This window comes from Zonotrichia leucophrys, chromosome 19, assembly GCF_028769735.1.
Source record: "Zonotrichia leucophrys gambelii isolate GWCS_2022_RI chromosome 19, RI_Zleu_2.0, whole genome shotgun sequence".
In the NCBI taxonomy this organism is placed as follows: Eukaryota; Metazoa; Chordata; class Aves; order Passeriformes; family Passerellidae; genus Zonotrichia; species Zonotrichia leucophrys.
The window spans coordinates 7,580,859-7,604,372 of NC_088188.1; the positions used below are offsets into that span (position 1 = coordinate 7,580,859).

Here is a 23,514-nt window from a genome sequence, read left to right on the forward strand (position 1 = left end):
TCTGTTTTATAGTTCAATAAAGATAATGTACAGTTTAGGAACATATCAACCAACAAGAGATAAATGCATTCTATGATGAATTTTCTCATTATTACTGATATATTTAGAAGAAAGAACAGAAAAATAATGCCAACAGAAATAGCATGTCTGTTCTCAAAGAACTCATTCAGAAACCTATATAGATGTTTGATGTCTCTTGTCAGTTCCATTATAGCAACCCAGAGGCTGACCAAAACATACTTTTGAATATCATCATCAGTTAAAATATTCCCATATTCTTGAGAAAATTACTATGATTTTCAGATTCTTCTCTTGCAAAGCAGAATCCATGTCTCCAGAGTTCTAAGGCAGTTTTATCTGTTTGTTAAATCAAAAATCATTTCCTCCCTCACATAATTAGTTGTAAGTACTGTTAAAATCATTGCAATTTGCACCAACTTATGTCAAGAATAAATATGACTCTACAGTTTGAATAGCTAAATGGAGATTCTCAGCAAGAGAAATGCAAGCAGATTTAGATGCTCTGTATACAGTCAGATGGTTCAGCTACTGTGGGATAACCTCAAATAAATGTCATCCAACACGAGAAGAAAATTAATGTAACAGCACATCCTGCAAAAATATGTGTACAATATGCAAAATCACAACTGTTGCTTTCTAAACCAATATCCCTTCATTTTTTTACCAGCAATCCATGACAGGAAGATGAAAATCTTGAACACATTGGAAAAACCAGTATACCTAGATAAGTTCACAAAGGTGAGAAATGAAATAAGTGCATTTGGTTCAGAATGTGGCATTTATCACAGAGTGTCAGCATTTCCCTGGGGACAGCCTGGAGGAGTCAGTGAAGGGCTTCCCTTCTCCAGCAACCCAGGTAACTGGCTGTGTCTGGACATTTCACATTCCATCTCCATCCTCTCCCCACCCCTCCATTCTGGCCAGCTGGAGGGAACTGCTTTGCTTTCCTCAGAGCTGCAGCCTTGCTGCTCTTTGGGAGGTTACTCCTGGAGCAGTGGTTTTTAGGACACCCTTCCCCATCCCTTTCTAAAATGTCAAAGCCCTGAATCACTTGGGAATTCAGACTCACAGGAGGTTTGGTGTCCCACTGCAACCATTAGCCTGGGGTAATTAGTAACATCCTCACAGTATTGTTATTTCTGACTAAGTTCCATTAACCAGGATGAACCAAGACATGAAGATCTGGGATGAGAAGCCTTGTCCTGAACTATCACTGGTCTGAGCCATAACCAAACTGAAACAAGTCTCATAAATATTCCTGAAGCATAACCAAGTAGTTTTAAACTCAAAAACTGTCATTGGGAAACACCAGAAGTGTGGTTTCAACTCATCAAAATCATAAATGTAGTTGGAAGTTTCACCCCATTACTCTGCTGTTCCTCAAGCTGAAAACAACCAAATTGTTTCAAACTCTATTTATTGAAAACTGTCCAGGCCAAGGCTTTGCCAGCAATTTTTACCTGAAACAGAGCTGGATTTTATGGCTGGGTAATGAGACCTGTAAAAAAGGGGGGTTTAGAATAGGAATAATGGCAGACCCTCATTGCAGCAGTGCTAGTGGGTACTGTTGTAATAATTAAAAACAGAGTATAAAGCAGCTGTGCAGAGACTAATTCCAAGCAACCATGTGTGATTTTTTGTGCCTTCTTCCCTCTCAGGAGACTCACATGTTTGGTATTTTGCACAGAGATGCATTTTTATGGTAACTTGTTGAAGGATTTTTTAAGCATGAAATGAGATATTTTTGAATTTAACCTCAGAATTATTGCATCTAATTAAGAAGACTATTGTGGATAATGAGAGCCCAGAGAATTGCTTTTGTCACTGCAATGAAGCATCAGTCCATAACCCCTATGGTACATATATATAATCACTGAATGAATTCATGCTCCATTAGCATTAGAAAACTGTTTAAAATGTACTTTGTGTACTCTTTATTTTAACTCAATTAAAGATATGACAACAGAGATCAGAAGCACGAAAGACATGGATTGTCAGGCTGTGTGATTTGCCAGGAATGTTCTCTCAGAACATATTCTCTGATTCTTTTTCCAGTCTGGTTTTAATTGAATCAATTGATGAGGCTTTCATCACTTCCCTTGGGGACTGTTCCATCATCAGGACAGGGCTGCTTCTAATCCTCAGCTACAATTTACCTTTGTTCACCCCTTTCCATCATCCACCAAACCCAGAAAGAGATGATCTTCCTCCACGCTGGTCACGGCCCTTTCCCATGTGGAAAGCATTGCTTTTAATGGACCTTAAAATTAAAAAGCACATTTTTTTTTTCTTCCTTGAATTTAGTGCAGTTTTGGGTTACTTAAAAGCTGTTAGAAACTCAGTAGAGAGACCTCACACATCATTGTTTTTCAGGTTTGGAGGTTTTTTTCAGAAATGCAGAACTGTGGCTGTTGTATTCTTACATCCTTTGTGACAACCTCGTGGGGTCTTTTATATGAAAAGCATTTAAATCCCAAGGACCAGCCCTTAATGGTTTATTTCACAAGCTTTGTGCTCTAACACACAGAACCCCCAGCAGTCTGGCACAAAGCTATTGACACCAAGGGAAATGCTCACATTGTCTTTGCAGGGTCAGAATCAGGCTTTAAAGGTGAGATTATTTTCCACGATTGTATGAGGCTTTCTCCATTTCTGGTGAGATCAGCAGGAACAAGAACAGATCCATTGTTTTCGATGATAATGTGGTCACAAACTACACCAAGGACTCTGTGTAGCAAGGAGGAGGCGTGCCAGCTTTCTTTGGAGAGGTGTCAAAATCTCTCAGTTAATAACAAATTAATGTATGTTAATTATGTGTACAGTAATTTACACATCAGCCAAGCAAGGCTTAAGCCTGTGATGGTGCCCACATGGTGCTTGTAAACAGTGTCCTGTGAAGCTGTTAGACAGTATTAGTGCAGGAGCCTTTGGATGTGTCATCAAGGTGACATTCAGAATAACAAACTGCTTGTCCAACCTGCCTGACCCCAACAGCCTCACCTTTAATGTTCCTCTGTCACAGGGCTCTGGGTTCTAGTAACCCCAAGAAGCTGGTGGATACTCATAGCCCCAGATGTGCCACCTCCTCTCCAATCTACATCCTTTTTTATGCTGAAATGAAGAAAAAACCCACATTGCATTGGGAGCTCTTCTTTCCTACCAGCCATCCCTCAGGCCATTGCTTTTTTTCTGTTCTTCCTCTCTTCTCCACTTGTCCCATATATTTGGAAATTGCACAATATAGACATGAATAATAATAACACATATTAATATTTCAGCTGGTTATTGCCTGTGTGGCATTTCAACAAGCCCAAGATATTTTAGCACTTATGTCAGGTATCCATACTCTCAAAATGGAATAATGGGAAACATTCTGTGCTTTGGAAATTCCTCCTTTTAACTGTATGAGCTCCCTGTTAGTGTGGCTGGCTCAAGAAACCTACTGTAATAATTCAGCCCAGGCTCTGGGATTGTGGTTTGTTCTGATGGCCATTATTATTTATGTCATGCACACCACATTTTTAGAACCATATTGCTTTTGCTCATAAAAGCCACATGGCTATAAATCCAAAGTGTTAAGGTGTCTCCAAGGCTGGAACATAAAATCAATCTCAAGTCAGGAGTATTCCCAGTGTCAGAGGACTTGGGTGACAGTAGGCTCATTTTCAAAAGGATCTTCCTTTTTTTTTATTGTATCCAACTGCTTCTCTAAACACTGAAATTGTAGGCAATGCTCCTTTTGTGGCATTTGAGAGTTGAGTGACTGTCACTCCTGCAGAATGTAATGGCTCAAAATGCCTCCTCGGGGGTGAAGTCAAGAATACTAAATGCTGCAGAAAACCATGGAGAACTTAAATCCTCCACAAGAAAATTACTTTTCATAGGGGGGATCTGATCCAGCATCTCTGCTTGAGCTTGATAAGTGACCTCTGGACCAGGACAGGAACTGTTCAGGGTACATTTCTGCAGTGTGCCAGGCTTGTTTGGAGAATATTGTTTCTTCTGAAGGGGAGAATGAAGTAGGCACCAAGTCTGTGTCGTGTTGGCAGATTAAATGACAAATTCCCAAATACTTGATTGCATGTAATAGATTTTTAGGAGTTCAGCTAAAGGTGAAAATGCTTGAAGAAAGATAACCATGTCCACTGCTGCTTTCTCTCTGTAGCTTATCTTTTCCTATGCTGAACATGTTTCAAGTGCCAAGTTCCAAGAAATTGTGGAATATCTCCATAAGTGTGCTGAGGACTTCAGAGAAGCAACAAGACTTGATGCACGGAGGCAATTTTTTATTGACCTATTCCAAGTTTGTGATCGTGGCAAGGTAGGCAAAGCAGCTCAGCCTAATTTCAATGTGGGCAAGCTCCCAGTTTGGTATTTCTCTGGGTCACTGCTTGCTTTTTCTTTTCCTCAACTCTAGATCCTCTCTTTGTGCTTACTCAGCAGTATTTTAGAGAACAATAGCTGCTGCACTGTTGTTAAATTCATAGTTCTTAGACACAGAAACATCCAGCAGCCTATTAACTGATGGCTAATTATAGACTGAATTACCTAAACTGATGACTTGGGACTGAAGTTTGGTGATTCTGGAGAAAAAATTAACCATGGCCTTTAATTCTAAAAAATTACCTGCTTCCACAGCACGTTCAGAATATTTGAGTGCTAATTTATCTATTCAGCCACATTTCAGCAAAGCTAATCTGACGTAGATTGACTTTAACAAATGTGCACATTACTTCAATAATTACATATATTGCATTAATTATGTTGCATTACTTTGTAGATCAGAAGGGCTTCTATCAATAAATCTCATAGTTAAAATTTAAAATGCAAAATAATCCACCTTTACAGCCTCTCTGAGAACAGTACTGTGAACTTCAGCCACAGTTTATGGACAGGAAATTAAAATATAGTAAGTCAGTTACAGAGCTGGAACTGAAACTCAAAAGCCATAATTTGGTTTTCAGCAGCTTTAAACTCTATCTATCATCCTCTCAGTACACCTGCACCTCCATTAAAAAGCAAACAAAAAATGTGCTAGACTCATTAGAAAACCAGTAAATAGTAAGAACTGAAGAATCAATGGCATAAACTGTTGCTAAAACCTTGGGCTTCATCCAAAAAGTGTGGTACTTGTTATGAGTACCCTCAGTTTGGCAGTTGCTGCCTGCTACAGAGCAAGCAGTTGCCCTAACCTCAGTTTTCTCCCCAACATAAATTTTATATTCCACCCAGCACTCCTCCAGCTATGCTTGCAGAGCCTACCCAGAGTGAACTGTGCTTTACAATGTCATGCTAATAATGTCATTACTGCCAAGAGAAAGGAATTACAGGGCTCATTTCAACACCAATAGTGTGTTGTAGAGAATAGCAGGCAAGCTGCTGTTTCAGGGATGAGGGAAGAAATGTGTCTGCTTCCCAGCTAGGAGACATTTGACTTTCCTAAGGCTCTGTCAAGAAGGGCTGGGATGGATCCTCCTGGCTACAAGGATATAGAAACCTGAGTCCTGTCTTTGCCACGGATTTCCAAAGGATCCCTTCTTTCCTTTCATGTTTTAAAGTGACTTTCTTCCTATTATTTCTGTGGCAGTAATCACCATCTCCATGCTGCTAATCCCAGTGGAATCTCAGGGGCAAAGAGCCAAAAGCACTAACACAACAGGAGTGAGCAGCTATCAGCAATGACGCCACTGCTGCCGAAAAAAACCTGATCAGAGCACAGAGCTGTGGTTTCCAGGCTCCGAGGTAGCCCTGCCCTGCAAATTGAGTTCACTCAAGTGTCGTGTGGGCCACGCAGCTCTTTTAAACATGGCCTGGTTTCTTTTGTAAAGTTCTACTGTACCCACAGGAGAGATAAAATGCAAAGTAACCCAAGGACTTCTACCACTTGAATGTGATCCATTACCTGTAGAGCCCATTCTGCAAAGCACAGCAAAGCAGTTGTTTCAGTTCCTAATTTCCATTTGTTTGGTAGCAGGCAGTTATTCCAGTCTGCATGGTGAGTGTGGCTGGCTGCCTCAATGAGCTGCAATTAGGGCCAGGGAGCTGAGAAAGCAGTGTTTAAATTACAGTCAAATTAGAAGGTATCCACATGATCATTATTATGATTTCAAATGCATGCATCCAGAAGGATGGCAGCTCAGAAGGACAGCCTGGACTATCCACTGCAGCAGAAAATTCCCAAGACAATCCCAGAACACAATTGGATCACTGCTATAATACCCCAAAAGGCAATGGCTCTGTGAATTTTTAACTTATTGTCCCTGTGCTCACTTGTATCAGTTTATTTTATAACTCTTCATTAATTTCCAAGGATGTTTTAAACAAGGGATTTTAAAATTAAATTTAATTTAGTCAGAGATTAGTTTTCAAGCCAATGTAGTTTGAGACACCCCTGATTATCTTTCTTGCCATACAGCAACAACAAAGTCTGCTTTCTCATGACCTTTTCTAAGTGTCTGTTCTACCCTCTTGCTCCCTAACAAGCTCATTGTAGGGTTCAGGATACACACATCACATTTCCAGAAAAACAATCAAATGGTTAAACACTGACCTATCCCTGATTAAATGGCAAGTCTGGTTTAGTCTGTGTTGCCAAAGGAATTACTCACAGGTCACAGAACATTGCTGAAAACAGCTGAGAATCATCACCTGCCAATATCTAGGTGACAAAAAATTAGGTCAGCATGTTTCAATTCCCTGGGCACTAAAGCTGCCCCGAGTTTTGGGCAGCTGTACAAACACAGATGGATTTCTGCTGTGGACAGGAGAGGCTGTACCTGCCCTGCTCACAAGGTGCAGCACCAAGGGCAGCTGGGCAGGAATCTGTCATCAGCCTCCTTAGTCACACACCAAGTGCAAAGGAAAGTCACCTTTTCTACTAAATTTAGGAACTGGGAAAAATAGCACAGCTGGGGAGAGGAGTTGGAAATGGTTCCTTGTTGTAGTGCTCCTCTCTTCTATAGGTGGCTGTACTGTGACATTTTCCTCCCAGGGTAAGTTGTAAGGAAAAGTGTCCTGAAATAACAGGAACCCCTGCTAAAATGGCAAATCTGTGTAAATTGGAAATGTTTAAATAATTAACTAAATCCCTATTAATATTTGACAGTTTCAGCTGTTTTATCTATTTTTATATAAAAATAATTTTTTTTGATCCAAAGAACAAAAAACCCTTCAAGAATTTGAGTTATCTAAATCCTCCAATTATATAATTTTAATATGACAAAAAGGTAACTGAATCCCAAAACAACATCCTTATTTTCTTTTTAATAGTACTTCATTCATCTATTCCCATTTTAATGAAGTAAAATTATGCACTACTACTGCAAAGTTCAGGGCAACCAGCAGATGATTGTGACGAGTAACAGCTGAGGAAATTTGAATGGAAAATTAAGTGTGTGTAATGGAAATACTGAATGGAGGACCCAAATATTCCACAGTGATCTGGGAACACCTTTAAAACATTGTGTGTTTGTGCATCTCCTGAATGGATCAGAGCATGATCTATTTAACTGAAAGACAAATAACAAGAAGAAATATTTGCACAGGGGTGTGCAAGGTATCTGTATGTTAATGTCAAGATGCTGGGAATGAGGACCTACATCTTGTAAGGTTAGGGACAGAATTCTGTGATGATATTTGTTGTTCCAAACCCACCCATAGCTGAAATTCAACCCTGACTTCCAGCATTATTTTTACCAGCTGGAATTAAATTACCAGATACTGAAGCACTAAAATTGTACCAGATGGCTTCTTACATTTCAGTTCTGGTCCTTTCTGCAGAACTGGCAAAACCCCTTCCTTGTAGAGGAAGGTGCTGCTGTACCAGCAAATGTGATGTGTTCACTTAGCTCCAGAATTAACTTCACCAGTGGGTGAGATGTGTATCTCTGGGTTGTTTCCATATCCTCTGTTTTTAACTATTGCTGCCAATAATTACAGTTTCAGGTTATAAACAATGCAGTCATCTTGAGCTAATTTCCAGAAAAGAACAGCAAACTTCTTCCTTTATTTCTTCAGTCTAAGGGCAGGCAAAGTTCACAAGGAATTAAAAGCCTGGTGAAATTTACATTTTGCAGTTTTTAATCTAAGAACAAAATGTGAAAAGGAAATCAATAATTCAGATGGAAAGCTATTCACTACAAATAATGAACTTAAGTAAATCTGTTTCCTAGTTAGCTACTTTATTTCACTAATGGGAGGGAGATTACAAAGGTGACAGGATTTAAATAATGACAATGGGAATACATAATAAAATGGAAAACTTGCAATCATTTAGTTTGCTTTACTTTTTAAACCCCACAATTTCCTGATTGGAAATGACCCATTTCATTGCCTTTTCCTGGGTTTATCATCTGTGTACACTCACCCTGAGCAACAAGGATTTAATAAACTCTGCACTTTCCTCTGTACTGGAACTGCTGATGCCTCTCTCACCTCTCTGGTCAAATGTCTATGAATTTTTAAAGGAAATTAGGGAGGTTGTCATAATAGCTCAGATTTTTGGACTAATTATGTTTCCAGGCCAATACATCACACTTCAAAGGAGATGAAGGGGCACAAAACCAAACTCCAATGTGCAGTCACTAAGGTAACACAGCACAGCCCATAATAGATGGAAATTCTTCCATGGTACTGTCAGGCAATCAATATCTGTCCTGAGAGTATGAAGTGTTGAAGCTTTGATCTTTACACCAAGAACTCCTTTGGCAGAACAGTTACAATTATCTCACTGTAATTTGTCAAGGACATGGAAAAGGAAGAGCCTGCAAAGTAATATGTGTGGAGAGTTCCAGCTCAGCCCAGAAGAAATTTTTGCCTCTATGAAATAAATGAACTTCTTTGGAATTTGTAGTGATGTTCTGGTAATGGATAATTATCAGCCACGGGTAATTCTTGGCTTATGGTGCCTTTGTAGTGCTGCAAATGTTGATGTAAGTCAAAGAACCAAGGAAAAACCCAATAATTGTAATCTTTTTGCCTAGGTTGGTGTCTTGAATAGAAAAAAAATACTGTCCCTGCTGAGACACTTCTATGACAGAAGGTCCACGAGTCATAAGTTGCAACTCTGGAACCCCAGAGAATGTGAGCACATGGAATGTTTCAGTTGTGGTTAAAACACTGGGAGTCCACACAAGGCTGGATGGTTCAGATATGTTTTATAAGTGTTACCAGATGTGAACAGAGCCCAAAAACAGGACCAAAATGACTTCTATGATCTACACACCAGAATTTGCAAGCACATTTGGCAAACTGTGATGCAATGTTCAGAAATGCTTCAGCATCCAAAAGTTTTCCTTGCTACAAAATTCTGAAGTACTTTTTGGGAAATAGAATTAAAGAAAGACTCTTTCTGAAATGATTATTAGAAGTTAATTTTGGGTTTGCACTAAAATACCTCCAGAAAGAAAAAACGGAGGGAATCATCTGCATGAAAGTAAAATATTTTAAAGATATTGGACATTTATTAATTGCTGAGATCAAATGCAAGGTGAATTACATCCCTCCTTCTAAGTGTAGAGAATGATTAAATATTTATTTCAAAGGAAAAGTGGTGTAATACTTAGCCAGAAGAGTAGATCTCTGCAGGCAAAGACATTATTCTGAAGTTTTGTATTCCTGAGATGTGTCTTTGCAGAAGACACTTTCTGGTAGTTTGTATTTACTTGGCATTACCTTTTTTCTTTAAATTTTCTTATGCAATACTAGAGAAGATAAAACCAGTAGACACTATCAGCTTACACACATTTTTTCTGTTTTAGGGCCAATAATTGAGCTGCAAGATATTAATCTTATTGATTTCTGGGGAAGCCTTGATGGCCAGGAAGTTTGTGAGGAAGCCAGTGTAAGTTTGATCTGGTCTGAAACGGAAATTTCTGAGACAGAGAATTTAGAATATGAATCTGTAGATGATGATAGGCAAGAGACTGACAGAATGAGCACCAGTGTTACAGAAGGAGCTGTTGAAGAAAAGGACATGAGTGAAACTGAGACTGGAGGAATTTCCAAGGAGGAAAATGAAGCAGCAGAGCCAAGTGTTCCTGAAGTGAGCAAGGAAGGTGAGGATGCCATTTCAGCAGTGGACAGCACTGGCCTTGAAGCTGCTGATTTGGATGGAGAGCCTGGATCTGGAAAATCAGAGGAAGCCATCCTGGGTAGTGAGCCTGAGACAGAAACGAAAGCAGAAGAAGGTTATACCTCAGACAGGGAACCTGGATCAGAAGGGCACGTGAGTCGAGAGGGCAGTGGAGTTACAGGAGCGTCACATGAAGGTACAAGCACAGGAGCCTCAGGAGAGGGAGCTGTGACAGACACAGATGCCACTGATTCCCAACAGGCTATGAAAGAAACCTCTGCAAGCGAGAGCCAGTCTGACCAACAGACAACCTCAGAGACAAGACTGCATGACCAGGGTAAAGTATTTTCTTTTTTCTGATAGACTTTAATCAGATTCTATGTATATGTTTAGATTGGTTTAACTACAGGATGTTTTAAATCCATTTCAAAACCATGTGAGTGATTTTTGAGTAGAGAAGACCATAAGCTTTGCATGGTGTTTTCTGCCAAGGTTTCAGAGCTTATTCCTCTCACAGGAGGCAGGTGAGTCACTTTGCTGGTGATCTGTATTCAAGACCCTGAGCAGACACTTTAATTCAAGTAGGGACATTGTGAAGCAGCAGCATTTTTATAATAAGGAGAAACTTTATGTTCTGTTTCACTCTGTAATATTACCATAGCAAGACAGGAACCTGAGCACTTTAAATCTAGAAATTACTTAAATAACTTTTAGACTGTAACTGCCTACAGGGAGATGAGCTATGAGATCATCTAGCAGGAACCTTTTATTTTAATCTCTCACTGTGTTTCCAAAGGATGATCCTACTTCATTGTCTACAAAGGCCTTTGTTCTAGGAAGGCTGTGATCAGACAACTGTGTTTCAAAGAGATATTTTCTTAAACATCCTAGAAGGGCCAACCTCCTTGCTAGCACTCTGTGAACACTCTTGTGTCTCACATTTAGAACACTGCAAGAACTGGGCCTGCATTGTCTGAACAACCCAGTGACAGGTTCATCATGTAAAGCTGATGGTACAGCCCCCTGGGACCTACAGCTTTCTGTGGTAGCTTCCAGTGCTCAGCACCACCCTGTCCTTCAGTCAGTCCTTGGGTGTGCATCCTGTCTGTCTGGGACAGCAGTCCCTTTGTCTCAGACAGCCCCCTGCTGAGTAACAGCCACTCCAGCTCACCTGCAGTCAGGGTTTGACCTGGCTGCAGGATGGCATCCATGCCAGACTGGGTCTGCAGAGCTGCTATTAGAGCAGTATAAGCAGATTAAGGCCTTTACTCAGCATGGAGTCAGTCTGTATTCAGCTGTAATTTCCCTGGATAGGAAGTGCAGGATTGAGGGCTGTGTTGATAGCTGCCACGTGGTTGGCTTTAGGGCAGCATTTGGCTTCCTGTGACACACTGTGCTTTCTGCCTTTCAGACTCAGCTTCCAGTGTGGCAGAGATTCAGGACCATCAGGATCCTTGCAGCTTTGCTGCAAGCTGCCTCACCCTGCCACAGTTTGTACAGCTCATGGACAATTTTGTTGGTGAAGACATTTCTCTGCATACTTTGAAGAGGCTTATTGCATTTATGAAAAGAGAATTCAAACAGACAGCAGAGGAAAAAATTAAACAACGAGAAAAAGTAAATATATAAAAGTGATAAGTTTTTTATAAATATATAAAAGTGATAAGTTTTGCCGATCTCATGTCCAAACAAAAACCAAGCAAATGCCCACAAACACTTTGCAAAGTCAACTGTTAATCTGATGCCGGCAGAGCTCTCCACTTGCAGCCTTGCATCCCCTGCTCCTTCAGGAGACCTTTTACCCCTTTGTCTTGATAGAGATGCTCCCTCCCTAGCCCTCAGCTCTGGAAGTGATGACAGACTCATCCTGTTAGAGGTTGTCTGTCTGTCCTAGAGCTGGACTCAGTGAGACAACAGTTGATAGTTAATTGTGAAAGAGCCCAAAACATTCCATTCTGCTTATTCACCTTTATAATAGCCAAGAACCTGATCTCTGACCGACTGCGCTGGCATGTACATAGAAGGTTGTGGATGTTTGGGGAGGATGTTAAAACAAGTGTGTTTGGGTTTGTTATGTGCATGGCTGGATGTGAATGGGCACAGGCTTATTTGGTTTTAAGTTACAACGTGCTCTTGCCATGTGTTGTAAAAAAAATATTCTCCTTCCTCATGCCCAGCATCAGTGTGCCTCATATCACTTCAGGTCTGTTTTGTGGTGCATTTCTCTAGCTGTGTTTTCCCCAGACCTCCTTCTGGTTTCCCTCTGTGCTGCTGACCTAATTTGAATGAGATATTGGATCTGACGGCTCCATAGTCCTCACTGAACACAGCACACACTGCCAGGATTTTGGCCTTTGAGAGAATTCCACTCCAGCCAGTTATCCCTCCATGCTGGGTTTAGAGGACAAATGGTAACATGTGTTTGCTTGGAGCCCACACACTTCAGGGCAGCACCAGCAACATAACAGTGTACAGAAATATGAACTGTCACATCTCTGATGTCACTGACAAGGCTGTGGTTAGCTCTTGCTGGGGAGACATTTGTGTTCTGGGAAACTTGCACTTACCTGAGCTGACATCACCTTAAATCCTACCTGGTAAACTGAACTGTCACCTGTGTTTAGTGTTTCTAAGTTATCTCCCAGGTTTAATGATTCATCTCTTAAGTTTGAGCCCTGTATGTACAGATTTGGCCTGGCCCATAGGAATGATGTGATTGGCACAACCACTGCAGAATTTTGAATTTTTACACTTGTGTAGTGTCCCCATTTGTGTAGTGTCCAGCACCAGTGTCCAGGAGTTACCAGCTGTTCCTCTGTTGCAGATTCACCGCTTCTCTCACGTGGCCCAAAGGAAACATCTTTTGGAGGCACTGTTTGAAAAGTGGGACAGTAAAGCATGTGGGTCCCTGGACCTGGAAGAGGTGATTACTGTTCTGAGCACATTCAAGGGACACAAGGGAAAAGAGGCCTTGATGGAGGGTAAGGAAAAATCTCTGCTCTGTCAGAACAACACAGGAGGCTTCAGCCATTCAGTGACAGGGCTAATGAGGCTGCTGCAAGCACCAGTTTGGTTTTGCAAGCAGTCATAAGCATACTCAGTATGAGGTGTAAAATGGGAAGGAACAGTTACCCAGACCTATTTGTTAATGCATTGCTCCATCCCCTCCTCCTGTGCAAGATTCCCAGGTAGATAACTAGCCCAATGTTTTAATGACCTGGGATGAGTTGAAAAATTATTTCAGCTGTAACATGCAATGTATACATGTGATATGGCAGTGAAAAAGCACACATAAAGCCTGAGGATGTGTTTGCACTTTTAGTCCAGTCCATCTGTGTAATCCAGCTATTTTTAATTGATACATTTTGCTGTGCTTCCAGCAGGAATGTACCTCACAGGAGAGAACAGCTTTCCTTATAGATCTCAAATAGCCTGTAGTTATTCACACTGTCACACAGCTCTTATGAATTACAGAGCAGCTTTGAGTATCACTTCTCTGTTGGTTATTTCACTGCATTAACTTAGCACATTTGGTCCTTGACAGAAAAGACTTTAGTCCAGCAGAAATGCTGCAGGTTCACCTGAACCTGTCTGGCAGCCTCGTGCATATTAACATGTGGGCATAAGGTGCTCTGAAACACTGTATTAGCAATTAAGAACATCTCTGCATGTGTGCTTGGGTGGGCAGGTCTGGTTTTTTCATCTCCATGCTCATCTTCATGTTGCTTGTTCTGCTGCAAATCACTAAAAATGGCTCACTTTGGCAACCACCAAAATCTCTTTATCCTTTAGCTCACTGAAGGCAGCTGGTGGGGTGGGGAGCACACCAGTATGTCACTGTAAATAATCTCCAGGTTGTCCAGCCAGGAGAAACTGGCAGCTCACTGCTCTCTTGTATTCAAAGCATGCCAGAACATACCATGGAAATATGGAAGGACACAGTCCCTTCCATGAAGGGCTCATAAACTAAAGGACAAATAAATAGAAAGGGAGAATAGCAAAATCAATACCACCTAGCAGCAGCATGAATTATTTCTAGCAGCCTCAACCTAATGTCTCAAGGGTGTGGGACAAGCAGGTTTGGGGGAAGGGTTCACAAATATTGCACTTCTCCTGGATGGAAACACAGAGTAAAAAGTGAGTAGAGTTATTTGATTGCCCTTGCAAGTGAAAAGTGTAACATTGGATATAAAGGGGAAAATAATTCATTATGCTGTGGCTCAGTAGTGGAAGAAGTAATCATAGCACATTCAACTTCATGTCTATTTTTTTCTGTATCCCTTTCTTCAAAGTGAGGAGAAAGTGGAGGTAAAAATCCAAATGTTTTATATGATCAAAAAATTCTCCATCCTAGTTCTGTCAGAAAATCAGAAATTAAATTAGAATACTGAATGTTCCTTAGATGATGGGCTGGATAAGACAGCATTAAGCATCATGGCCCCACCGTAATTGAGGCCAAGTTAGTACTTGCTGCTTCTTCAGCTAAAATCTGTGGCGATGATAAAATGGTTTGGATTGGAAGGCACCTGTAAAGATCATCTATTCCAACACCCTGCCATGAGCAGGGACATCTTCGGGTCCAACAGAATTTGAAAACAGGATGCAGAAAGGACGCTGGAAGCATCAGTCACAGAGACAGCATGAATCCCGTTCTCCCGGAGCCAGGCAGCGCCTGCACATTGCTCAGGCTGTGCAAGAGCACCCCCGTGAGCCCAGAGCCGGGCTGGGCAGAGCCTGCCCGCGCTGGGACAGCTCTGACACACCCGCTGGAGACTTAAAACCAGGGCTGTGCGGGATTCTTTGTCATAGGAGGGAAGCAGGCATCTAGAGAAAAGGATGCGTCCAGTCTGGAAACTGGAGATTACCTGCTAGTGTGCCCACTTCCATGTAGGAGTCGGCTAAAAGGAGCCTAGAAGGATGGGCTGCATAGACTCCACCCAAAGCCTGTTTAAGTCTTGTTTGTTTCCTATTTTGCAAAACTGATTAATCAACTAAATTTTCCCTCTTATTTTCTGTTTTTCTTCTTTTCTACTAGCAAAGGAAGAGATTTGCTCCCGATACCCACAGCTCAGTAAAGTGGGGAAGATAACCCCAAAGGCATTCCAGATTTTCCTTGAATTAATTGCTTCCAAGTTCACTGGCAATGAGGATGAAACTATGGATAACTTGGTGAGTTTCCTGACCACAAGTGTGGAACAAAGTCACATCAAGAGCTTACAAAGCTCAGCCAGGAGGAAATGGCTGCAGGATATCCAGAAAGCGGCTGAGACCAGCGGAACAAACATGGAACCAGTGTACAAAGCAGTGATCAAGGCCCTGTACCAGGTAGGCATCCTTGCTCTCCCAGTGCTGAAGGAATCTCAGGGATAATTTTGTCTCACTTATGGAAGAGCTGATTCAGGGCAGATCTGGAAATCCATAGTTGTAGTTTTGGAGCTTCTGAGATGAAACACACCAGAGTCAGTTTGGGAAAAGATGGTTAATTTGTAGTGGAAATAGTTTCATTTTTAGTTTATAGCTGCAACTTTAGCTGTTTTTCTCAACATTAAAGCCCTCCTCAAAGCCAAACTTCTCTCAGTGTAGCTGAAGTGTTCTTGCAGTATTGTCTAGGTTTGTAAATGTGGCAACTCTGGTACTTGTTTGTTTTTTTCTTAACGAAATCTCCTATTGGAGAAGAAATCCATAGGACTTTTTCTTAGGCACAGATTATAGTTAGGGATTATTTTTCTATTTACTCCTTCCATTAGCAACAGGAAGAAGGAAATCAGTTTCCCTTGCCAATCAAAATACCAAGTGTTTGTGCTTGTCACAGAGACACAGCCACGTCATGGGGTTGGTGACACACAAACTCGGTGACCCAGAGCAGCATCTCAGCAAAAATTAAACAATTGCTAAGTGCATTAATTAAGTGCCAGTGGCTAATGTACAGGCTGTAATGGGGAACATTTGGTTGCTAGGACATGGAAGCCCACGGGAATAACAAGACAATCAGTGCATACATTGCCCTTTTGGAGGAGAACCAGCTCTCCCCAGAGCAGGGCCAGGTTCTCCTGCGCTACATGGCCTGCACCGCAGACAATGCTCCCTACATCCTCAACAGAGTACTGCACAGAGAGATGAAAGGAATCAGGTAAGAAAAGCTGCAGATACCTGTTCCTTTTCCTCTAAACTGCTTGGAATGGATAGGGCAGTGTTTGGGATGCTCTGGAAACTGAGGTTGATGGAGTACTCCAGAGAGGAAATCTCCCAAGAGACTGTTGTGGAATGATTCAATATCCTATACATATTCCACATGGTCTGCTTAGAACTGCTCTGTTTGGGATTTCACTCCTTTCCTTGGGGAGATTACCTCACAGTCTAATAAATCTCATCCTTTAGCAAATGTCTGTGGCATCGGGCCTACATTTTCTTCTTTAAAAATTAATTCCCTTATGCCATTTTATATCCACAGGATATTTTTGAGAACAACGCCTTTCCTTCCCTAGTGTTTATGCTATAAACAGCTTTCATGCTTCTTCATTTGTCATTTCCAAAAGCCAGATGTATTTGTCTCTTTAAACATTGCTGCCTCTAACCTATTAAATGTAACTGCTGCTTGCTTCTGTATTCCTTCTCATTCCATTCATTAGCTGATGTTTTTAAAATGTCCTAAGGATGAAAAGTGCCTCTTTATTACCACTGCCTTTGGGATGCAAGTGGTAAATGTGGTATTGCTGAGTATGGTCAGGGTATGGAGCTCACACCTTCCTTCTTTGATGCCAGAAAACAGGGAGAGATCAAAGCTGCAGTATTTACTGTTTCACTAAAGGTTTTCTGCTCCTCCTGACAAACTCGTCATAAATTTATATTTCAGCTTTGCAGTGATTGACCAGGGAAAGCCAATCTATGTTCCAAGAGTTCAGCACCACGGAAACATCCACTTCTGGAGCTCTGATGACCCTGAGGAGGAGAAGAAAGGTTCCCTCCTGGTGCTGCCCCTGCATGATACTCATTGGAGAGTTTTTGGCATTCTAGGACTTGACACTCTTTGGGACCAGACTCATACATCCATCTTTCTGACCCATGAGATCACTTTCTATGAGGTGGGCACCATCAGAAAGCAGTTTGTTACTCCAGCCTGCAAAAAAACTTGTGAATTTTACATGTTTGTTCTGAGTAAATGTAAGATGTACAACTAAAAACATATCTGTGGGTCCCCTTCTGCAGTATAAGGTAAAAGGAGAGCACCTTATCAGTATCCTCCTGATTAGCATCTTATCTGAAATTTATTATGAGGTATCACTTCATCAATAATTTATTTCATCTTCTCCTGACTAGGATGTTAATTGACCTGTTGTCCAAAGGTAGAAGCTTTTATTTCCTCAAGCTCTCGATCTCATATTTGTGTTCGTTTCTATAAAATGACACAAAACCTTACTTTTTACGTGGTGGAATAATTAAAAGTGACAGCTCCCCGGATTTCTTTGGGATGCTCTTTGGGATCAGCCTCGCTGTGGATGCATCATCTGGGCAGCAGGGAGCGCAGCAAGCCAACCTTAGCGGCCCATTTGGCTATTTCCACTAAAAATCAGCTCTGTCTGGTTAAGGACTTGGCCGTGACTGGGTACTGAGCACTTCAGGGCATCATTTGATAAGGGACATTTCACAGTCACTTTTCCACTTTACAAATTCTGACTAAAGCAATTTGTTACAACATGAACATTTCCCCAGCTTTTTTCTCCAAAATTGTGTGAAATTGTCTGGCTCACTTGGAGGATTCTGCTTTCACAGGGAGTTTGCCATGCATTCAGCAAAGCCTACCACCACATCTGCATGAGGGAACATGTCCTCCAAGTGGCTGTCACTGCTCTGGACTGGCTGTATCCCAGGACACCCAGCATCCACTCTGTCACCATCTATCTGGTGGAACCTGGCACAGACAAGGTACTGCAGAGAAAAGCTCTGGAATCATCAGGGGCTCAAAGGCTGCTTTAGAGAGGAAATGCCATCTCCAGCTGCCTGTGTTTTTCCAGTGGTTTTATCATTAAAGCTGAAGCCTGCACAAGATTCTTGTGCCTGCTCATGCAACAAAAGGGCTACAAAGGTAGATGGAAGGTTCCCTCTGTAAAGGAGATCCCTCTTCATTCTTTTCATCCTTCCATGTAAAAGAATTCAAGAGCACTGCTAGTATAACCCTTTCTCCATATGAAAAGGGAGTATTCTCCTACTTCACTGCTCGCTGCTGCATAGCAACCAATAGAGCAGAACCCTACATCCATCCATCCATCCACCCCTCCATCCATCCATCCATCCATAGCTTTGCTGTCTGGGACTTCCACTAGGGAAAATGCTTCTCTCTGGAGATCCTGTGCATGTCAAAATTATGGTATTTTATAGGGACAAGAGAATGTTCCAGCTAATATATTAGCTTTTTCTCCTGAACTTATGTCAGCAGCCAAGATATAAATACAGCTCAGGAAGTGACTGGTTCCCAATTAGCCAGCTTATAAAGGCAGCCCCACTCCATGCAGGTCATATTCCAGTTGTTCTGCAGGCACTCAGGCCCTGGGAAGCTTGTCACTTCATGTACCAGTGAGTTAAGAACACAAAAAGTATATGCAATATTTAGGACTGATCCCGTGTCATCCCAAAGTCTGTATGACATCTGCTGCAGTCATAATTCAGCTGCTTCCTCTGATAAGCATGGTTTATGTTGGCAGTGTCCTGTTGTCATTCCAGGCTCAGCACTGTTCCCTTGTTAGCTGCCTGATAGCCAGGTCACTCAGCCCCCTCTGTGCTTTCCATGTGTCAAGACACACTGACACAAACATGACATGAGAGAGGACTCAAGAGGATGGCAAAAAGAATGGAAACCTCTAGGCCTGTGGGTGTTCCTCAGTGTAGAGCCTGGGGTGGATTAAATAGTCTGGCTGAGGGAAGTCCAGGGCACATTCTTCACCCATCTCTGGGAATAAAACTTAGCAGTGTTGGGAGATGTCTTTAAACAATGCCATTGCTCTTGAATGTACATGTGAGTTTCCTATAAGAAATCATTTCCTCCCTCTCCAAGCTTCAAAATGTCTGTTCCTTTTTTGGATACAGCTAAACATTTCTTTTGTCCCTGGCAGAACTATGTTCTGTGCAAGATGATCACTACAGATAACACAGGACAAAAGGAAATCCACAAGTCTCCCGTTGTTCTCCTCAGAGAGGAAAACATCCTCAGGTAGGCTCCAGCACCTGCAATGGGGCTGCTCCCCTCTGCTCCTTGACCAGCCTGCACCAGGCTGACCCACATTACCTGAAGCCCCTGGTACAGCAGCCCTGAGCATCTCAGAGGCTGCAGCTCTCTCACTATCAAGGCTTCTGGTGTGTATGCACAGGGCACTGAACTGTGAAGGGCTGAGGAGTATTTTCTCTTTGACTGAAGGCTGCAAAAACTCCTGATTTAATGTTTACCAGCTCAGCTGCCAAGGTTTGCAGGATTGCAGCTTACACTGAACCATTTTGCTCTTTAGAATAATCTGTATTTTTTCCTGGCCATATTAGTGTCATTTCCTTCAATTCTCTGCTTCCTTCCACTGCCAAGATCCTCAGACTTGTCTTTTAAGTGTATCATCCTTGTTGTCAAAGTTGCCTGAACAGCCATTTGCAGTTCCAGCAGCTGTTTTTACTTTTTATAAAACTGTCTAGAACAAACGTCAATGCAGTTAGAAACAGCAAACTGCTTTTAAAGCAAGATTTGTTAAATTCTCATGATTTTCAGCAATCACCTTGACTAAGTCATATCATGTTCCCAATGCTATTTTTTCCTTTCTGTACATGCCTTGAATGATACTTAGAGCTGTGCAAATTCCAGTTCAAGCAAACAAACTATAATTTAGTAATGTAATACCTTTATTTTAACAACAAGAGACGAATGGCATCTTATATACACTAAGTGAATCACCAAAAGAAACCAGGATTGTAAACTCTAGCACATTTCATTTCAGAGGTTACCTGTTCAAGTGCACAGACAGTTCAGAGGTCACTCTCACTTCTATCTATGGAGAACACCACATTGCAGTACCCCTCCATGACCTAGCAAGACACACTCTCGGCATATTTGATATCAGCATCGGCGAGAACAAGAAATTGCCACCTCAGGAACAGAAAGACCTGCAGAAAATGCTAAAGATGGCCCAAGCTGCCTGCTCAGAGATCCTGCAGAGGTTTCTAGAGGAAAGAGAACCAACACAAGTGCTGGGTATTGTGCATACAGATGTGAGATAGTTTTTTGGGGTGAAATTTAGGAATCTCAGTAAAACTATATTAAAAGTATCCTTCCTACAAGTATGAAAAGACAAATACAAATCCTTGGTATATATAAACTACTCCTGAGCAAGCCTCAGAGCTTAGCAGAGTGGATTTAGAGAGAATGGGCAGATTTTAACTCTGGCTCACAGGGTACTTGGCGCTGAAATCAGAGGTGTGAAGCAGACACCTTGTTGCCCTCAGGGATCTAGCACAGTGACTGTCAGTCAGTAGTGTAAGTCCTCAGTAGCAGATGTTTCTGAGATGTTTCTGAGCAGCTTCTCGGGAGGTTTGTTTTTGATTGCAGAGGCAGAACATGTGACAAATGTGAGGCACGCAGGGATTCTGTTCCACCGGTTCATGCTGCAGGATCTGCGTGAGTGTGTCCTGAAACTCGGTGCTGAGAGCTTTGATGGAATAAAGAGCTGGGCAGAACCCCCAGCTCTGGTATACGAGGTGCTTAAGGCAGTGCTGCTGCTTTTGCATCCAGACTGGAAGGGCTCACAGGACACTGAGTGCTGGACTCACTGTAAAATGGTGAGAATTCAAATTCTTTAGAGTTTGCTTTCTATTATTCCCCCTCCAGGAAGACGCAGTGGAATTTGCCAAGGGGGAAATGGCAGTGAAATAATTAATTGCCTATAGATTTCCTATATGTTTCTCATCTATCTTTTATTCTGTAAGCTTTTCACAAACACCCTAATCTTTTTGTTCTCTGCATTGCAGAAACTCGATGACAATTTGATTCAGGAGATTTATTGCTTTGATCCAACTGCTTCATCTGTGCAAGTTGAAGCAGAGCTGCTGCTGGACCTCATCACTGGTAAATATCATAAAATCATTGGGAGGTTACCAGGCACAGTTCAATAACGAAACTGTGTCAATGGCAACATTCAGCTGAATGCTTTTATGGGCCTTACTTCAGAAATTAACTTTGATTTCACAACAGATTAAACAACAGGTAACGGGTCCTCAATATCAGCAGTGTTTTTTGGTCAATAGAAATCAACCTGTTAAATTTAGATTCAAAATTCACTGCCTTCAGGAAAGAGGAGCAGATCAGCTTTGAAACCTTCCAGAACAAGTGATCTCATTGTAAAGCTCCCGATAAGCATGAAGAATGAGGGTTCTTTTGGCAAGCAGCATGTAAAGACATATGAGGAATGATAGTTCTTTTGGCAAGCAAGTCTGCTTCAGACCTCTGTGCCCTGCCCTGGGGACTGACCCATCTCCAAACAGGAACACACAGTGTGAGCCCTCCTCTTCATAAACACCATCTGCCAAGTGCTCAGTGTACTCACGGGCCATAGACAGGAGCTCTTTGTCAGTCTCTCTTTTTCTCCTTTAATGAACGTGAGCTTTTTTGGTGCCAGAGCAGTCAAGAGGCTGTTATTGTTATTTGCAATATCTCTGTAAGAGAAATTACTTGTTCTCATTGAGATCTCTCTCTTTGTGATCTAATACCAGTCTGAGAGGCCTGTTAAAAGCCAAACGTGGACAAGAGTTATTGCTTTAGCCGGGGATATTTATCAACAGTACCCTGCCTGCTGATAAAGAGTAAACACTTGAGGCAGTGATAGTTCCTTTTCATGTGTTCTCCTCATATATATTAAACTAATTCACTGGAAAGAACAAAACAGGCCTAGAGCATCTGGTTTTCCGACAGTTAGGGATGCTGATGTAATTAGATTAAAGAATGTAGCTTTGGGAACTGCAGATGTGCTAGGAGAGGTTGGTTTCCCAGGATGGAACCTATTCTGAGAGAGCAGTGTCAGATCAGGGGTGTGAATGCAGAGTTATGGGAATTCCTTTAAAATGAACATCAGGTGATGTCCATATATCTCAAATATAAGTGCTGGTTTAGCATGAAAATATAGCAGTCCACCCACCACAAAATAAGATAATTTATAGTGGAAAGTCAGCACTTGACAGGTCACTGTCACAATATAGCTGTGTGCTTTTCAAAGCATCTCCATTCCTGGAATTACTGGATTGAGGGTACTCTGCTGAGGGGATGACTTTCTGTTCTTGTGGCAACACTGCTCGTGGTTTTGACTTTCCCTGTTGTATTTCCAGCTGGTTTTTTGTTCCAGGTTTCCCTCAAGCAGCAGAGTGGCAGCAGTTCTCTCTTCCAACCCAATACCTGTACCAGTGGCTTCACACCTGCCTGGCGCTCATGGAGATCACAAAGACCCAACACGCTGAACAAAACCATCCTTAGCCCCTTTTGGTATCTACAGTGCCTCCAATTAAATCTCTTAATTTCTCATCTAACCCTTGTGATTCTGGTGTTTCACATCTTTTATTAAATTAACTGTTGATATTTTTTTATTTTTTATGCATAGGCACTAGTATTTGTTGTTAAAATGGCTTAAATCTGTTAGGGATTATTAGTTAAGATGGTAGGGAGTCTGTTAAGGATTACCAAGAAAAAGCAATAAAAACATTAAAGGGAAGAATTTTGCCAGCATAGCTACCGAATTTTAAAGGCTTAATAAAAGTTTTACAGGTTTTTAAATTAATTCTGATGGGAAAACGAGAAGAAGGGACATCTTTATGGGCCCCAAGTTACAAGGCTCATAAATGATACAGCATTAATTTTCAAGGTTCAGTCTCCTTAAAGGACCTTTTAGGAATAATTTTAAATAAAGCTTGTTAATCAGCATTTTGTAACGTTCTTCTGAACACGTTGCAGAAAAGCCTAACACTTAATAAAACACAAAAAGCTTTCTTATTGGGATAAAGCTTGAGATTACAGCAACTGCACTGTCTACAGTGAGATTTAATCTTTCCAATAACGTCCCTTTTGGCAGAATCACTTTTTTAATAACATTTTGGGAAATTAAACTCCTCTTTCAGTCTTTAGCGGGAAACAAGCGACAAGTCGGTGATGGAGGGGAGGAACCAGCGCGGCTCCTCAGCCTCGGCCCCAGGAGCGTCTCGGGGGCTTTTCCCCCTCAGGGCTTCTCCCTCCTCAGAGCCTTTCCCGCCGCTGCCCTCAGACGCCCCCGGCTCCCTCAGGCAGCGCCCGCCATCTCCCTTCCCTGATCAGCACTTTCGCCCCTGGAAAACGAGCTGTTAAAAAAAAAATCCCCCGCCGCCTCCAGCCCCCTCCGCAGGCTCTTCGCTTCCCTCCCGGAGCGGGACCG

General features: G+C 41.8%; 1 protein-coding gene across 1 annotated transcript; it reads left to right on the plus strand.

Annotated features, from left to right (window-relative positions):
* The first annotated feature begins 692 nt into the window (after window positions 1-692).
* On the plus strand, window positions 693-22,591 carry LOC135455782 (EF-hand calcium-binding domain-containing protein 5-like). The gene is made up of 15 exons (XM_064729246.1): window positions 693-759; window positions 4,187-4,342; window positions 9,003-9,102; window positions 9,780-10,430; window positions 11,505-11,710; window positions 12,918-13,074; window positions 15,129-15,418; window positions 16,051-16,223; window positions 16,947-17,175; window positions 17,864-18,016; window positions 19,201-19,298; window positions 20,065-20,318; window positions 20,673-20,902; window positions 21,092-21,188; window positions 22,459-22,591. Exons 1-15 carry the CDS (start codon window positions 706-708, stop codon window positions 22,584-22,586), a joined length of 2,976 nt encoding a protein of 991 aa, XP_064585316.1. The 5' UTR covers window positions 693-705; the 3' UTR covers window positions 22,587-22,591.
* The last annotated feature ends 923 nt before the right edge of the window (window positions 22,592-23,514 follow it).

Coding starts and splice junctions, on each gene's coding strand:
- LOC135455782 (XM_064729246.1), top strand. CDS start 706: ATGAAAATCTTGAACACATTGGAAAAACCAGTATACCTAGATAAGTTC. Junction 760..4,186: donor ACCTAGATAAGTTCACAAAG/GTGAGAAATGAA, acceptor TTCTCTCTGTAG/CTTATCTTTTCCTATGCTGA. Junction 20,319..20,672: donor AGAACCAACACAAGTGCTGG/GTATTGTGCATA, acceptor TTTTGATTGCAG/AGGCAGAACATGTGACAAAT.